At 48.1% G+C, this 16,979-nt stretch overlaps 1 protein-coding gene across 6 annotated transcripts in view; it reads left to right on the plus strand.

Annotated features, from left to right (window-relative positions):
• Window positions 1-16,979, plus strand: part of ARHGAP9 (Rho GTPase activating protein 9) — a 234,396-nt gene that overhangs the window by 87,853 nt on the left and 129,564 nt on the right. For 3 of the 6 annotated variants that reach the window (XM_029594592.1, XM_029594595.1, XM_029594594.1), the window contains exons 4-5: window positions 4,334-4,576; window positions 13,575-13,664. In XM_029594592.1, the coding sequence (XP_029450452.1) occupies window positions 4,334-4,576; window positions 13,575-13,664 (333 nt within the window). Of the gene's footprint in view, window positions 1-2,812; window positions 3,154-4,333; window positions 4,577-13,574; window positions 13,665-16,979 lie in introns of those variants that run through there. The other 3 variants (XM_029594597.1, XM_029594598.1, XM_029594596.1) reach the window with 3 other exon arrangements.

Consider the following 16,979-nt stretch of genomic DNA (forward strand, 5'->3'; position numbering starts at 1 on the left):
TGCCAGCTTGGGATTCAGCAGCAGCCTGCGGTCTCTTTTTTTTTTTTTTTGGCCACCACCGACGACCCGTGGCTTCTTTTTCCTTTCTCTGCCACTGCCAGCCTGGGCTCTGGCGGTGGCGGCACGCGGCCTCTTTCTTGTTCGTTGGCCACTTCCGGGTCCAGCAGCAGCCTTTCTTTTGTTTCATTGGCTGACCCGTGCTCTTCTTTTAATTTTTTGGCTGCCGGCAACCTGAGCGCTGGAGGTGGCCGGCTGCCTCCTCTTTTTTTTTCTTTTTCTGCTGCTGCTGATCTGGGATCCGGCAGCGGTCCACGGTCTCCTTTCCCTTTCTTTGGCCACTACTGGCCTGGGCTCTTTTTCTTGGCTGCTGGCAGCCTGTGATCTATCTCTCTTCTCTTTGTCTCCACGCCGCCAGCTCTGCAGGTTTTCCTGCCTTCAGAGTCGTTTGCCTGAATGAAGGGTGAGGCGGCTGTGGCAGGAAGGTTTCCGGGGGCAATTTTGCCCCCTGAAAATCTTGCCACTTGAAGCAGCCGCCTCACCCTGCCTCATTATAGAACCGCCCCGGACCCAGGGAGTTTGGCACTTAACTGGAGAAGCAGCTTTTGTAAATTGATCTCTATAGGAGAAATGCATTGCTGTTTCTTTTTCTCCAGTGCTGTCTGCAGAGCCTGGTTTCTTGGGGGTTTTACTTCAGTTTTTGCCTGCATCGTTCTATTTCTAATTTGTGGCCCTTTATTCTGCATTTGCTGAAGGTCTGTGCTTTATGTGCTAGCATGTAGTTTCTGTAGTAGTTCAGGTTGTTATATATTTTCCAGTCCATATTTCCCTATAGGAGGTGTAAATGTGTGTTAGGGTCCATTGTGATATGCTTCTTGCTGCCATTTCATAGGTGGGGTTGTAACTGTCTGAGTCCTGGCAGTTAGTGCTATTACAGCATGGTTGGTTTGCTATGTATGTGCTGCACGTGTTTTTCATGGGGTTTTACCATCTGTAAAGCCCCCCCTTCGTCGAGGATCACCTTTGGCAGCTGCAGGGGGGATGAGCGACCCTTCTGCAGCCTCAAACACCAGGATTCGGTGCAGTGAGGCCCAGCAAAATCTGGGAGGCCTAAGGGGAGACTTGCACTAACCAGGAAAACAAAACAGGTCCACACCCAATGGTTGTTCCAAAGCAAAAACGGAATTATTAGAAGGTCCAAAAATCCTCAAAATTCAAATGAGAAAACACTGCAAAACGTCAGCACACAGTCCAAGCAGAGAAAAAAAAACCAAAACAAAAAGGCAACACTTACAGCCTCTAAATAGATTTGAGTTCTGTAGCATCCTTATTCAAATCTACTCTCCCTCTCTTTTTTTTTTTGTTAACCCAAGGACTTTGGGCTAAAACGCACAGATCATCTTCTACTTTGCAACAACCCTCTCAGCTTTCCAAATGTTCTTGAGAGAGAGAACTAATAAAGACAAACACGATGACTATATACACACCACAGTAAGAGCACACTTTCAACTCAGGGTGGGTGGGTTGGGCAGGGTTTCATTGGTCTGCCTGATGAATTGATGATTAATATTAAATATTGAAACTGATTATATTGATTGAATAATAGTGATGAATTGGTGATTAAGACAATGATTATGAATATATGAATGATAATTAATGATGGTGATAAATGGCTGCTCCCCCCCCCCCCCCCCCCCGCAAATCTTGAGAAATCTCAGGGTGAGCAGGGTTCAAAAGTTCCCAGGTATGCAAAATTTTGAATCCTTAGCCAAGAATCACAGACACCTCCTCTTTCTCTTGTTTCTTCTCTGTCACTCCCTGGTAAAGGCTGGTGTAAGCATATTTATTTAGCGCCCTAGGCAAACCTTGGGTCATTCAACTCCTTCCCCCAGCTTAACTACTGGTGGCAATGACTCTAGCACAGCACTCCCTTCTTTGACAGTACTGGCGCTGGTACAACACCCCTGTAGATCTCACAATGGGAGGATTGTACCTCCCCTCCCAAAATCTTGGCGCTGTAGGCAACTGCCAAGTTTTCCTAATGGAAGATCCAGCCCCGTCCCTGGTGCATGTGGAAACCCAAAAAGCACATCCCCTGAGATGGCATACACCTCCGATCAGCTAAGAAAGTTTGTCTTCTCTTCATTGAACTTTTTCATGACCTTCCTGTAATGGAGGAATCTACACCTTGACAAAACTCCTTTCTAGTGAACCCCGGGCAGGGTCGCATGTCTCTTTACAAAATACCTGTTAGTGGAGGGAATCTGAGTAGTAAAAGGAACATATTAGTTCTGCTCTGCCCAAAATATTATTACAATCTGGAATTAGTGCACCATCTGGTGGAAAACAAAAGAATGTTGAATTAGCAAAAGTCTGAAACCTGGGAGCAGTAATAACAAACCTCAGATCTGCCCTGCAGCCCCCTCTCCAGATACTCAGTACTGAGGCATTTATACCCTCTCCCAAATAACTCTGGTAATGCACCTCATTCCTGCCCTACAGCATACCTTGCTGTTCCAGAACTGAGACCCACAGAGTTCTAGTAATGTACCTTAATCCTGCCCTGCAGCACCCTGACATGCCTCTGCTGAGATCCCCCCGTGAAGAGCTTCTCCAGTGCACTTCAATCCTGCAGCGTAGCACCATCTACTGTTTCACCGTTAACTGCCCCTACATATAATTTTTTTGTTCATTTTGTTCTTACAATGAAAGCTCCCCTTCGAGTGAGGAAGTTCTTTTTTTTGTTGTTGTTACAGTCGAGAACAGGATGTGGAGAGCTCAGATGCTGTAAGAGAGGGAGTGGTGAGCCTCTGTGTTGTAAAGAGTGCAGACCATTCCTACGCGCCGCGGCCGATGAGCAGAAACGCTGAAGTCAGGTGCAAGGCATGGACCGGAGCTCTAGCTGAGGGGGTGTTTCTCCTCCAGGCTGGTCCGACTGGCAGAATTTCATATTTCTGTGGCAGAATCAGCTGGGGGAGTGGCTGGGTGAGGGGCAGTGGTTTTGGTTTCATTCAGAAGGAGATCTTACCTTTTTGGGATCTCTGCGGCCTCATGCAGGCAAGAGGAAGCAGATGCCAGTGGGAGGTATGTTCTGGCAGTGGCGACGCCGAGGCTGTGATGTTTGTGCCATTGGGTCCAAATGGGACCCTTTCCCAGGTAGGTGTGAAAGTCCATTCCAGGTGGCTGATAACCTTTATTTTGCCTCTTTTCCTTCCCTGCATGGTCTCTGTCCTTGTGGCTCTCATCAGGAAGCCACCACGAGTGGCCACTCTACCTCTGCCTTCTCATCCAGTTCTTATTAGGAGTTGTCATACTGGCCTATCTCTTTTCTCCTTATCTGGAAGAGCTGTCGAGAGTCCCAGTTTCACCATGACATCTTCTGGGCTAGTCCTGGTTTGTGAAACTACATTGCAGTGCTTGGTGATTATTGGTAGTTCCTGCTTCTTCTATTTTGATATCAATACTGCAAGTACCAGAATGCATCAAAGGGTGGGGGTGGGTGGGGGGTGTTTGTCAGAAAGTCAAGCCTGGCCTAAACTCTTCCTCCAGAAACCAGATCGCTTGGGTAGCTCTGCCCAGTGACTTCCTGTATGATCATAGGCAAGTCACTTCCTAATTTACTTTTCAAATGTCTGCGCTGTGTTCAAGCCTTACATGTGTCAGTGTGATTCCTGCATGGAGTTCTGATGAAGATCCAACCTTCAGCTGCCCGTGCTGTATTCCTGCTTGACACCTGCTGACAAGTCAGCACAACCCAACGCTTATGCTGGGTGTGACTCAGCAGAAGGAGCTTTCAAGGTCTTTAAACACTAATATAACCTCAGCAGTGAAATAAAAACCAGAACAGAAGAGGCCTCTTGTCTAGTTTTATTATTTTTTTGTATTGCATTATCTGTAATGATTATTTTTCCTCTGGTCTGCTGTTTTTAGTTGTCGCCATATTCTTTTCTAAGTTTTCGTCTGACTTCATTTAAGAACATAACCTAAGAGCAGTCCTGGGTTTGCCCCCTTGCAGGCATGAAGTAGTTCAGTGGTCCTCATGCAGCACAAGTCAGTCAGACTTTCAGGATCTCCACAGTGAATATGCATGAGATGCGCATGCATGGAAATGCATTGCATTAATATTCAATGTGAACACCTTGATTAACGCCAACCACCTTGCAGCACTCGGGGACCGGAGTTGCCTACCCCCTTGGAGGAGTTGGTTCTGATTTTCCTAGAGCAAAGAAGGAGAGCTATAAGTCCATGTGTGCTGTGGGGTTAAAACCAGGACTGGTTTAGCCTTTTCCGGAAAAATAAACGGAGCCGCTTAGTAATTCCTATTCCTTTTCCTCAGTTGCCATCCCATGAGACCACCCTGGAGTCTTCCATGCCAGAGCATCCAATCTACAGTAACCTGGAGGACTTGAGGAAGATGAAGGTAGAGCCCCCTAGCCCTACCTGTGCCCCAGTCCAGGTGCTAGAGGCTTGGGAACAGTATCTGGACCCCAACACTGGACGCATCTACTATGTCAACAGCACGACCAGAGAGAAGACCTGGAAGCCCCCAAGAAGACACAGAATCAGGACATCTGGAAGGGTATTACGAAGGGCCGCCAATTCTCTCCGGCTAGGCAGGGCTTCTCCCATCCAGTCAGTCTTCGTACATTGCATACACTGGAGACTTGGTATAGCTTGTGCATATTCATGATAGATGTCCTGAAGATCTGATTGGCTGCGGGTCCTCAGGACAGGTTTGGGTAAGCCAAGGGTTAGGGCGATTAGGTAAGTTCATGTCAAAAAGGACAGGGCCAGCACTGGGTGTTACCCCATCAACATGGCGCATAAATCAGCGCATTTGCGTAAAAGGCAAGAGTCCCTAAAGTTAAGCTCGTATTTTATAAACTGTGTAGCTGGGGCCACGTACCTCTGCCCTGAAAGAACATGCGTATATGTTAGGACGCACGCAAGTTAGTAAGGGAGCTGTATATAGAGTTTCAGCAAATATTTTATGAAACTACATATATACAGTAAACGACCGCAGATAATGTCCCCCCCTGGCCTGCTCAGCTGAGATTCTTCCAGTCTGGGTAGGTGAGCACCTAAGCTTTCCCTTCCACCAACCAGCACCAGATCTCCTCCATCCCATGTCTTCCACTCCACCTCTCAGTTCCCCGCTCAGCACTGGCCTCCATATTTGTCTCAAACATGTGCAAAGTACGCCTCCTCTACTAGTAAGCCACAATAATTGTAAGATATGCCTCTAATAACCACCAATTTCAGCAGGGGAGGCAAGTATTTGATAAAGTTGTAGGCACGTATCTTGCTTATGAGACTACTTGCTTGTGTGTGTGCTTTCTAGCACCAGTTCAACGAGACCTCCATCGGTTGCCCCAGACCTTGACTAGTTCCCCCTCGCCCTCCAGCACTTGCACCAAAACCTCTCATGCCCAAAACCGACAGAGGAAAGAGAAGTCAGATTTAATACCCATAGCTTGCTTATCAGGTGTAAAAGCATGCGTGCATGTTTTATATATGCATGTCTTCTGTTTGGAAATATGTGCATATTTATATATTTTATAAAGGCAGACTATAAGTGTAAAAAAAATTAATTACATTTAATTAACCCCCCCTCCTTTTGTACGTGCATACTTTTCCGCATGGCAGTGAGCGTACGTGCATGTGCTCCCAACCTGCTGAAAATTTGCTTGCCGTGCATGGAGGCTGCTTACGGGCGTATATACCGACTTTACACACATGACTCCAGTGTAAGTCTTTGAAAATCCACCCCATAGTTCTGATTGCCCTAAGGAAAGTAGGAATCCCCATCTCCCTGTATGTAATAGGGGTACAGCCAGGACTGGCTTGGCCTGTCTCTTTTGATGTGGAGTTAAATGATCACCCTAGCACAGTTGGTCTCTCAGTGCATAGACTGGTTACCAGATGGTCTGGGCAGGCTGAGCCAGTTCTGGTTCTGACCCATGGTATGCATGGATGTGTGCTCTTGAATTTCTGTAATTTAAAGCAAAAACTATAATTCTGTACTTGCCATGGGACAAAAACAGCAGTGGCTCAGTCTCTCCCAATGATTCAGGACCAATTGTCACATCCTAGTTCCTGCTTAAATTTCTCTTCCATACAGCTGTATGAAATAAGATTAGACTCAGACTGAAATATGTCCAAGTACTGAGAGTGCTAGGGCAGGGTTTCCAAAACTTATTCTCTTAATTCTGCAGCCAGTTGAGTTTTCCCAATATCCACAATAAAAATGTGTGAATAAATTTGCATATATTTGCATACATTGGAGACCCAGTATATCGCAGGCATATTTACCTGAGGATACCTTGAAAACTCTACTGGCTGAGAGGGTCAGGAAGAAAGACTTGGGGACCACTGTCCTAAGGTCATTAGGGACAAGCTAAGTTAGTCATGGTTTTGCCCCATTGTATTATGGGACATGTAGTTCAAACTGCTACAAAGAAATAAGAAAATTATTACTCACCTGATAATTTTCGTTCCTGTAGTACCACAGATCAGTCCAGACAGTGGGTTATGTCCCCCTTCCAGCAGATGGAGTCACAGCAAAAACTGTAAGGACAGCCCCTAATAGGTTGGAGCGCTCTCTGCATCCCTTCAGTATAGAGAATATCAAAGCCAGAAAATACATGGTATGGATCAGCAAATATGAACTTTTGAGTTATAAACACCCTTGAAGAGTAAATAACTCGTATCAGAACTCGTGCAAACTTGCAAAAAGAACTGTTATACAGACTGATAAAGCAGAAACCGAGCTGGGCTCAATCAAGACAGGGAGGGAGTCTGGACTGATCCGTGGTACTACAGGAACGAAAATTACCAAGTGAGTAATAATTTTCTTTTCCCTGTACATACCCAGATCAGTCCAGACAGTGGGATGTACCAAAGCTTCCCTACGTAGGGTGGGCCGAGAACAGCCCAGCACGAAGAATTTGAGCACCAAAAGAGCCAAACTCCGGAGATGGAACATGCAACGATTTCCAGGTAGCTGCTCTACATATCTCCTGAGCAGAAACCGATTGGCGTTCCGCCCAAGAGGAAGCCTGAGAGAGCAAGGAATGCGCCTTGATACCCGCAGGAGGCGTACGTCCCGAACCAATGTAAGCGGAAGAAATTGCATCCTTTAACCACCAAGCAATGGTGGCTTTGGAAACCTTATGGCTCCTGTTGGGACCACCCCAAAGAACAAAAAGATGATCCGTAAGACGAAATGGATTAGTAGCTTCTAAATAGTGGATGAGAACCCGTTTCACATCAAGTCGCTTAAGGTCTCTAGGACTGTCGTCCAGGAATGAAGGAAGTTCCACAAACTGGTTGAGATGGAAAGCGGAAACAACCTTGGGTAAGAAAGCAGGTACCGTGCGTAACGAGACTCCCGAGTCGGAAAAACGGAGGGAAGGTTCCCTGCATAACAAGACTTGGAGTTCTGAAATCCATTGAGCCGAGCAAATCGCTACCAGGAAGACAGTCTTTAGAGTGAGATCCTTGAGGGAAGCTCTGGACAGAGGTTCGAACGGTGGGCCACACAGAACTCGGAGAACCAGATTCAGATTCCAGGCCGGACATAGGGAGTGGACCGGTGGGCAGACGTGTTTTACCCCTTGCAAGAATCGAATAACGTCAGGATAGGACGATAAGCGAAGGCCATCTGATCGACCAAGCAGAGCTCTGAGGGCCGCCACTTGGACCTTCAGAGAATTGTAGGCCAGGCCCTTCTCCAAGCCTGCCTGGAGGAAGGAGAGGACGTTTGGAACGGTCGCCTGCCGAGGCAAGACCTGAAGATTGACACACCAAGACTCAAAAACTTTCCAGACCCTGACATAAGCAAAGGACGTAGACGGCTTGCGTGCTTGGAGGAGAGTGGAAATAACTTCATCCGGATACCCGCGCCTCCTCAACCTTCGCCATTTAAAAGCCAGGCCGCAAGACAGAAGTGATCTACCCGGTCAAAAAATACCGGACCTTGGTGGAGGAGGCGTGGAAGGTATCCCAGTCTCAAGGGACCGTCCACTGCCAGGTTGATGAGATCTGCGAACCATGGTCTTTGAGCCCATTCCGGAGCTACCAGGATTACTGGGCCGCGATGGAGTCCTATCCTTCGCAGTACTTTCCCCCACCAGCGGCCAGGGGGGAAACACATAGAGAAGAAGGTCCCATGGCCATGGGAGGACCAGAGCATCTACTCCCTCCGCGCCGTGTTCCCTTCTGCGGCTGAAGAAGCGCGGGGCTTTCGCATTCTGCTGGGTTGCCATCAGATCTAGATGGGGAGGCCCCCAGCGCCACACTAGGAGTTGCATGGCTTCGTCGGAGAGTTCCCACTCCCCGGGATCTAAGCGTTGGTGACTTAAGAAGTCTGCTTGAACACTGTCCACCTCCGCAATGTGAGAGGCCGCCAGACGGGACAGGTGGAGTTCCGCTCACTCCATCAATTGGTCTGTCTCTACGGAGACGTGTCGACTTCTCGTGCCTCCCTGGCGGTTGATGTACGCTACCGTAGTGGCGTTGTCGGAGAGAATGCGCACTGCTTGGCCTCGGACTAAGGGAAGGAAATGATGCAGGGCCAGCCAGACCGCCCTGGTCTCCAGCCGATTGATGGGCCATGTCGACTGGAGGGGGGTCCATTGTCCCTGAGTCGATTGCAACTCGCACACCACTCCCCAGCCGGAGAGGCTGGCATCCGTGGTGAAGATCACCCACTGTGGAATATCCAGATCCACTCCCTGCAACAGGTGATCCAGGCTGGTCCACCAGCGTAGGCTGTGTCTGGCCCGATCCAGGAGTGGAAGAGGAGCCTGAAAGTCTCAGGACACCGGCTTCCAGTGAGAGAGTAACGCCTGTTGCAATGTACGCATATGGGCGAAAGCTCACGGCACTAAGTCTATAATGGAAGCCATGGATCCCAGAACCTGAAGATAGTCCCAGGTCATGGGAATGGGGAGATCCTGGAAGTGCAGGATCTGAATTATGAGAGCATCTGCCCGATCCTTGCGGAGGAAAACTTTCCCTTGCCTGGTGTTAAAGTGAGCTCCCAAGAAATTGATCATCTGTGAGGGTGTGAGATGGCTCTTGGCAAGGTTAACAACCCAACCCAAGGAGCGCAGGAGGTGTAGAACCCTGTTGACAGCCTATTGGCACAGTACTCTGGACTTCGCCCAGAGGAGCCAGTCGTCCAGATAGGGGTGAACTAGGATTCCCTCCTTTCGGAGAGCGGCGGCTACTACTATCATGACCTTGGTAAACGTTCTTGGCGCGGTCGCCAGACCAAATGGCAGAGCCTGAAATTAAAAATGCTGGCTGAGAATCTTGAAGTGAGGAAAGTGTTGATGTGCTTGACATATAGGAATATGTAGATAAGCCTTCGTCAAGTCCAGCGAGGCCAGAAACTCCCCTGAGTAAACTGCCGTGATCACCGAACGCAACGTTTCCATGCAGAAATGCGGTATCTTGAGGGCTCTGTTGACCACCTTGAGGCCGTGGATCGGGCAGAAGGAGCCCTCCTTCTTGGGAACCATGAAATAGATGGCCTGACCCTTGTTTCAGCAAGGGCACCGGAAGGATGGCCCCCAAGTTCAGAAGACGATCTAGCGTCTGCCTTACAATGACTTGTTTCCTTAACGGCCCACAGGGGGAGAAGACAAACCCGTCTCTTAGGTGCCAAGCAAATTCTAACACATAGCCGCGATTTATGATGTCCAAGACCCACTGGTCTGAGGTGATCTTGACCCACTCTTCGTAGAAGAGGGCTAGGTGACCCCCTATCTTGGGAGTTGAAGAGTGGGTCAGCAATATTTCATTGTGTGGATTTGGAAGTCCCTTGGCCAGGGTTATCCCTGGATTGTCGTCTGCCACGAAAGGAATGGGACCAGGACTGCGATCGAGAAGAAGCTGGTCTCTGGGGAACTGACCTGGTCTGATGAAAACGACGCTGACCCCTGAAGCGGGTGCGTGTGGAGCTGAAGGTCCTGTAACTCTGAGGTTTATCTTCGGGCAACTTATGCACCTTATTTTCTCCAAGGGACTGGATGAGCTGTTCCAATTCTTCACCAAAAAGTAACTTGCCCTTGAAGGGCAAGGATCCGAGTCGAGCTTTGGATGAAGAGTCTGCCGACCAATTGCGAAGCCAAAGAAGGCGTCTTGCTGAGACGGCGGAGACCATGGATCTGGCCAGGACGCGGAGGAGATCATACAGAGCATCCTCCCCATATGCAATTGCTGCCTCCAGGTGGTCTGCCTGCGTGCTTCGTCAGGGGGCAGCTCTTGAGCCTCTAGTAATTGCTGCATCCAACGCAGTCCCGCTCATTGCATGAGAAAGCTACAGATGGCTGCTCGAACCCCCAGAGCAGAAACCTCGAAGATTCTTTTCAAATACACTTCTAGTATATGATCCTGGATGTCTTTTAACGCGGTACCGCCAGTAACCAGGATAGTAGTCCTCTTGGTGACTGCAGACACAGAAGAATCAACGCTGGGTACCTTGAGGAATTCCAAAGATTCTTCCGGAAGTGGATAAAGCTTGTCCATGGCTCTGCCGACCTTAAGAGAACCATCAGGAGCATCCCACTCTCTGGACAACAGTTGGAGCAGTCTGTGATGAAATGGAAAAGTTTTCGCCAGCGGACGGAGACCCTCCAGGACAGGATACCCCTTCCTACCAGTCGTATTGGACACAGTAGGCTTTTGCGGAGCCTCAAAGTCTAATCCCTCGAGGACCTGGGGGATGAGAAGGTCCAATTCCTCCCTCTGAAAAAGTCGTAAGACACGGGGATCATCCCCCTCCAGTAGTGGGGTCGGTTCGTCCAGGTCCACGACAGGATTCTGAGGGGGTGGAGAGTCTGGATTGGGTGAGTGTGAGGCCACCCGTACCCTAGAGGCGCCAGTTGTCGGCAATTGAGAGACCCCCTGCCCCTGGAATTGCAGGAGATGCAGGAACTGGAATGAGGTCCAGAGAACCCCACCCCTTCAATCCTGGGGATTTTGGGTGGGGGCGGGAGACCTGCTGCATCTTGAGAGAGGCGAGCTAGATAGGCGTTATGTATCAGTAAAATAAACTCCGGGGGGGGGGGGGGGGCGCGGGGGGGTCACATTCAACTGTCCCGATGTTGAAAGGGCCTCCGGTGGGACCACCGGAGTTAAAATCGGTGGGGGGAGAAGAATTGGAGCCAGCAGAGAGATCAGGAGGCAAAGCAGCAGGCAGCTGTAAATCCAAGATGGCTGCTGTTCCCGCCTCCGACGGGAACAGGGCCGATCTCCCAGCGGGTGGGCACGCTGAAGCGCGCGAAACTGAATGTCTCCCTTGCCTCGGAGCCCTTCCCACCGGGGAGGCATCGGAGACATAGGCCCTCGTGGGAGAGTCGGGACCCGGACTCCCCGCAGGCCGAACATTTATTTAGCATTTTTTTCTATACCGACCTTCATGGTTAAATACCATATCAGATCGGTTTACATCGAACAAGGGTAGATAACAGAAGGAACAACTTTTTTATAATCAAGAAACAAAACAAAACAAAAGTTACATTTAACGAGGACTGTAAACTTGGAAGCTTAGGCAGCTGGAAGAAAAGGCCCGAAGAGGGTATTAAATTAGATTAAATACAAGAGAGACATAACATAAACCGGTCTAGTGATAATCCACTTATCTGAAGACGAACTAGTGCGAATGCGGTATTTAGAGGGTTGGTGAGGTTTCATTGCTCTTGAGCGGGATCATCTAATGTGTGATGGTCGCGGCATGGGAGAGGTAAACTATCTCTAACACTCTCCCGAAAGCTGTCAGCAGCCAGAGACAGGGGACAGAGGAATGGCGCTTCTCTGACCCAGCTGCCCCAAGGAAACGACTTCTTAGGGCGGGCTGCAGGGGGGGGGAGAGGTCAGATCCATCAACATACACCCCAGGACAGCCAGGTAAGCTAAACTGAAAAGGAAAAATACAAAATAACTTACTCCCAAAGGAGAAACAAGTAAACAACTGTCCCTAACAGTTCAGCCTGCAAGCTCAAATGTGAGCAAAGAAACAAAACTTTTTTTTCTTTTTTAAATTGATCCATACCAAAGAAGACAAAGATAAAAATAGAGAAGGAGAGGAAAACCCAACCCCTTATCCAAAATATAGTGAGGAACTGCAGGTGCCACCTTTCATCTGCTGGAGTCAGAGTAATACTGAAGGGACGCAGAGGGCGCTCCAACCTATTAGGGGCTGTCCTTAGTTTTTGCTCTGACTCCATCTGCTGGAAGGGGGACATAACCCACTGTCTGGACTGATCCGGGTACATACAGGGATCAGGAGACTTCGCTTCCTGCAATGGGGCAAAACCAGGCCTGACTCAGTCTGCATCTGATAACCTGGAGCCTTCTGGTAACTTTTTGTTTGAAAAAGCTATAGCCTTTTAACTTCTCAAATCCTGAAAGATAAATGGCTTTTTGACAATTCTTCTCTGTTCTTTAAAAATGTGGCTATCATTATTTTGACTTTCAAAAAATATGCAGGAAACATTATATGTACACCTGTGGTGAATTCCCCAAGCTGTCCAGACCTTTCAACATGAAGGGAAAATATAACTTTGCTTTTAGCTACATCTCAGTTTCCTTTATCCTATTGCTGTAAAACTAGCAGTACTTCCGCTTGTACAAAGGTACAACTGCCACCCCCCCAACCCTTGATTAACTGAAGAAAAGGGGAAGTGAATTGTGTGTGAGATGTATAGTTTGACTGCATAGTAAAGTTAGAAAAAGGGTAGGCAGCTCCGGTCCTGGAGTATCACAAACAGGTCTGGTTTTCAGGATATCCATAATGAATATGCATGAGGTGTATTTGCATATGATTGCAGATGTCCTGAAAATCAAACCTGTTTGCGGCATTCCAGGACTGGAGCTGCCTACTCCTGTTTTAGACGCACAGACTGTGGGGTGGGTAGGGCGGAGGGAGTGGAGATAGCGACTATTCTAGGGAATGTCAGTTGGAATTTCTTGAATCACAGGTGTGGACTGCATGGATTCTAATCCAAACTCTACCATTGACTGCAGAGCAGCTGAGTGACCCAGTTATCAGAGGAAGACTTTGGACCACACCAGGTTTTTGCCACTTGCATCCCTCAGTGCATTGTGGTATTTGTAGTACCGCCTTCTTCCATTTAGAAATCAGCCCTGGACTGTTCTAGAGTCCCATCTGTGTCATAGGATAGTTCAATAAAAAGGCATCACCTACAAATGTTTGCTGACCCATCTTTATAAGTGGACTCACTGGCTGGCTCCATTTTAGCAGGGACAGGTAGATCCAGTCCTAGTTTTACCCCATTGCATGCAGGGGTAAAATGCCCTGTTTTTTTGGAGAAATCAGATCTACAAATTCCTGCATGCACTGGGAAGCCAGAGTCAGCCGGCCACTCTAGATCTAGCCTCATGCAGAATTCCTCGAAGGAAGGAAATGAAAGAAGTGGGAATAAAGCTGGCAGGATCTTCATGTATTTTGTTTAACTGTGATTTAGCAGCAGTGTTCTCTCGGAGAGAGGGGCTGTTTGGGAAGATCTCGCTGCTTTAAACTGTATGGTGCTGCTTCTTTTTGACAGCCTCACACGCCAACTGGAAGCTCTGACACGGAGCAGCAGGAGGAGAGTTTCAGTTCTGCGGTGCAGTGCAAGGACGGAGAACCTGGAGAGGTAATGAAAAAAACATGGAGTTTTATTTTGACTTTAACCTCCTCCACTAGAAAATCTAAATTAAAATAATCATAATTTAACCTATCTGCCAGATCCTTCAAGATTCAGACTCGCTTTCAAGGCAACCCTCCCCCCCCCCCCCCCCCGAATCACCTGGATCTCCCCTCAGGTCACCTTGCTTTCTTCATAGGCCAGAGCCCCAACAGCCCCCAATCTCCCCCCCCCCCCTTTTTTTGAACGCGTCCTTACATTCTAGAGCAGAAGTTCCCAAATCTGTCCTAGAGGACCCCCAGCCAGCCAGGTTTTCAGGATATCTACAATGAATATGTATGCGATAAATTTGCATGCAGCGGTGCACGCAAATCTCTCTCATGCATATTCATTGTGAGTATGCTGAAAATCTGACTGGCTGAGGGTCCTGAAGGACAGATTTGGGAACCACTGTTCTAGAGCATTCCCAGATTCACCAGCAGGGACACTCCACGCCATCAAATGATGCCACGTTGTGGTGTTCATCAGTATTACATCAGGGCTTCATGTTGTGAGGGTGGGGACGAGACCTCTGGATGGAGAGTCAGGACTTCATGTTGGGAGGGAGTCCAACCTTAATGGGGGCAGTTAGGGTGAAATTTGCTCTGCTAACCAGTCCTTTCACGTCAGGGTGATGTGCATGGGGGATTTTAAGATGCAGCATGTCTTGATCTGAAGAAGGTGTTAACTTTTAGGCCTTAGAGAAGGCACCCATGAATTAGCCGGTGGAGAACAGCATACCACACTATTTCACACGTGTGCTAAAGCCTCATCTGTATGTGATGTAAGGTAACTTGCTTATGGGAACACACTGATTTTAGTGCGTACCAGCTGACATTGGTTGGGACTGGATTAGCATGCATGCTAAGCCATTAGCGTGCTGCATGCCGAGTGTTCGTGTATAGCCCCCCCCCCCCCCCAAAGTGACTTCTCCCAAGATCAGGCACAGACTCCTGTGGCAGAGCAAGGGATTAGAATCTGAGGGCACTGAGAAATGTCCCCAGGTCAGGCAGAGCCAGTGGCAGAAGGCAGCCTTCAACTCCTGTCCCAGGCATTCTCTTGAATCACAGCAGGACTCCTTCCTGTTAAAGTTAAACCACCACACATGCATACACTGCCCCTCACACATACACAGTGATGCAGACATACACAGACATTTATTTATTTATAAACTTTTCTAGACCGGTATTCGTGGGTACATCATATAGGTTTACAGAGAACTCAATGAAATACATGGAACAGGGAGGAGAAACTGGAGCAACAAGAGGAACAAAACGGGTGGGGATGTACAGGGGAATCTTAAGAAGGGCAACAGAAATGTAGAATATAGTAAATAGGGGAGTAATTAATATACACAAGAGCACAGGATAACAAGAGAAAAAAACTCTTAAGGTACGAGGAGGATTAAAAATTATACAAGGTAATGGGGGATGCTATATGAAGTAGTACTATGCATAATACAAGTATTATACGAGGAGTATTATACAATATACAAGGTCACGGGGGATACTATATGTGGTATTATACATTATGCAAAGAACGAGGTGTACTGGGCAGTACACGGGTTAAAGAGCAAATGGGAAGTGGAAAAGTACAAGATTCAGTAGGGAGGAAGAGCAAATAACGGAAAACAGGGGTAAGACATACGCTAGCAGTGACAATCAGGGATCCCCTCAAAGTGATACACACAGACCCATTCCCAGGTCAGTATTCAGCCAGACAGTGAGCGGGAACGTTTATCCAAGGTAACTTTTACCTGGATATTCAGCGGAGGATACCTGGATAAGTGTTCCACTAGATATATCTGGATACAGTTACCTGGGTAACTATAGGACTGATATTTTTCCAACCAGACTTGCCCCCACAAAGTTTAGCTGTTTAACACTGAATATCGGTGCTCACTGGCTAAAATTTAGCTCTGCCCCAGTACGTTCCCATCATCGCCTCTTTTTTTTTTTTTTTTTTATCTGACTGCATATTGTGTAGGTAATGAAATACCCGGAAGAAAGTTAGCTGGGTAGCGAGGCAGAAAATATTCCCATCTTGGGCTTTGTCCAGGTAACTCGAAATGTTATCTGGGCATACCCATTGACCTCTTGGGGGGGGGGGGGGAGGGCAAGTTATTCAAAGTTCCACTGAGCAGCAGCATTTAATCAATTAACTGTGGATATTCAGCCACAACGAGCTGAAAAGCCAGTCACATCTGACCACACACAACCCCTGCAAAGAGGTTTAGGGCAGTCATTTGCGTGACGGTAGGTGAACAGCATGCTAGTAGCCAGCATTTATTTCGGTGTGCTTCCTCATTCTCCACGGCAGCCTTCCTCCCCCGCCCCCCATCCGGTGCCGAAGCTCGTCGAGAAGTGCTTGCTGCTTCCTCCACGGCCATGCAGAAACTCCCAGCAGAGGGGGAGCCTGCAGAGCAGGGCGCAGGCTGGGCCGCACCTGGCCCTGCGCTGAGGGAGCCGGGAAGGCCCGTGCCTCCCTTGGAACTTGTAAGTGCTGCTCTGCAGAGGCTTCCGTGCGAGGGGGGGGTGAGAGTGCCATTCACACTCGTGGCCTGATGGCTTGGGAATGAAGGAAGGAAGGAAGAGATGGGCAGAGAACAATGTAAAGAACGAGACCGTGAACAGGAAACGCACAGAGCAGACCAAGACAGCGAGAGTGTGGGGAGAAAAAGAGAGAGCTTAACAGCCAGAGAGAAAAGTACAGAGGGATGGGAAAAGAGAGGGAGAGAAAAACAGAACAAGTGAATGAAATGGATTTTGTTTTCCAGTGCTCAAAAACAGTGAAAAATGCAGTGTTTTCTCTGGGCATCAAAGTAATTTAAAAAGTAATAACACGTTTATAAATAGGGTCTGTTTGTGTGGTTTTTTGTTGTTTTTTTTTTTAACTAAGAAGTGAAATGGCAGCACTGTAAAAGGGAAGTGGCAGGAATAGCAGAAACAGATTCAGGAAACTTTATTGGCATGACAGTTTAGACATGTGTTGCCAAAGCAAAGCATAAAGGCGTTAAATTCTGTAATAGAGCGCAGAAGTTAAGCCAGCAAATACGCGCACAGATTACAACATTTTTCATACCGGACTTGCACTTTTAAATCCGCATTGAAAATTATCCCACCAGATTTACCCCCACATGCTTACACCCACTATTTGATGCAGCTAAACTAAAAAAAAAAAAAAATCCCAAAAGTATGAGCGCAAGCCCTAGCTTTGTCCCTAAGAATGCTTGCGCACAGTCCGGGTATGCACAGACTTTACTGCTATGCTGTTTGAAGCAGACCC

This window comes from Rhinatrema bivittatum, chromosome 3, assembly GCF_901001135.1.
Source record: "Rhinatrema bivittatum chromosome 3, aRhiBiv1.1, whole genome shotgun sequence".
NCBI lineage: Eukaryota > Metazoa > Chordata > Amphibia > Gymnophiona > Rhinatrematidae > Rhinatrema > Rhinatrema bivittatum.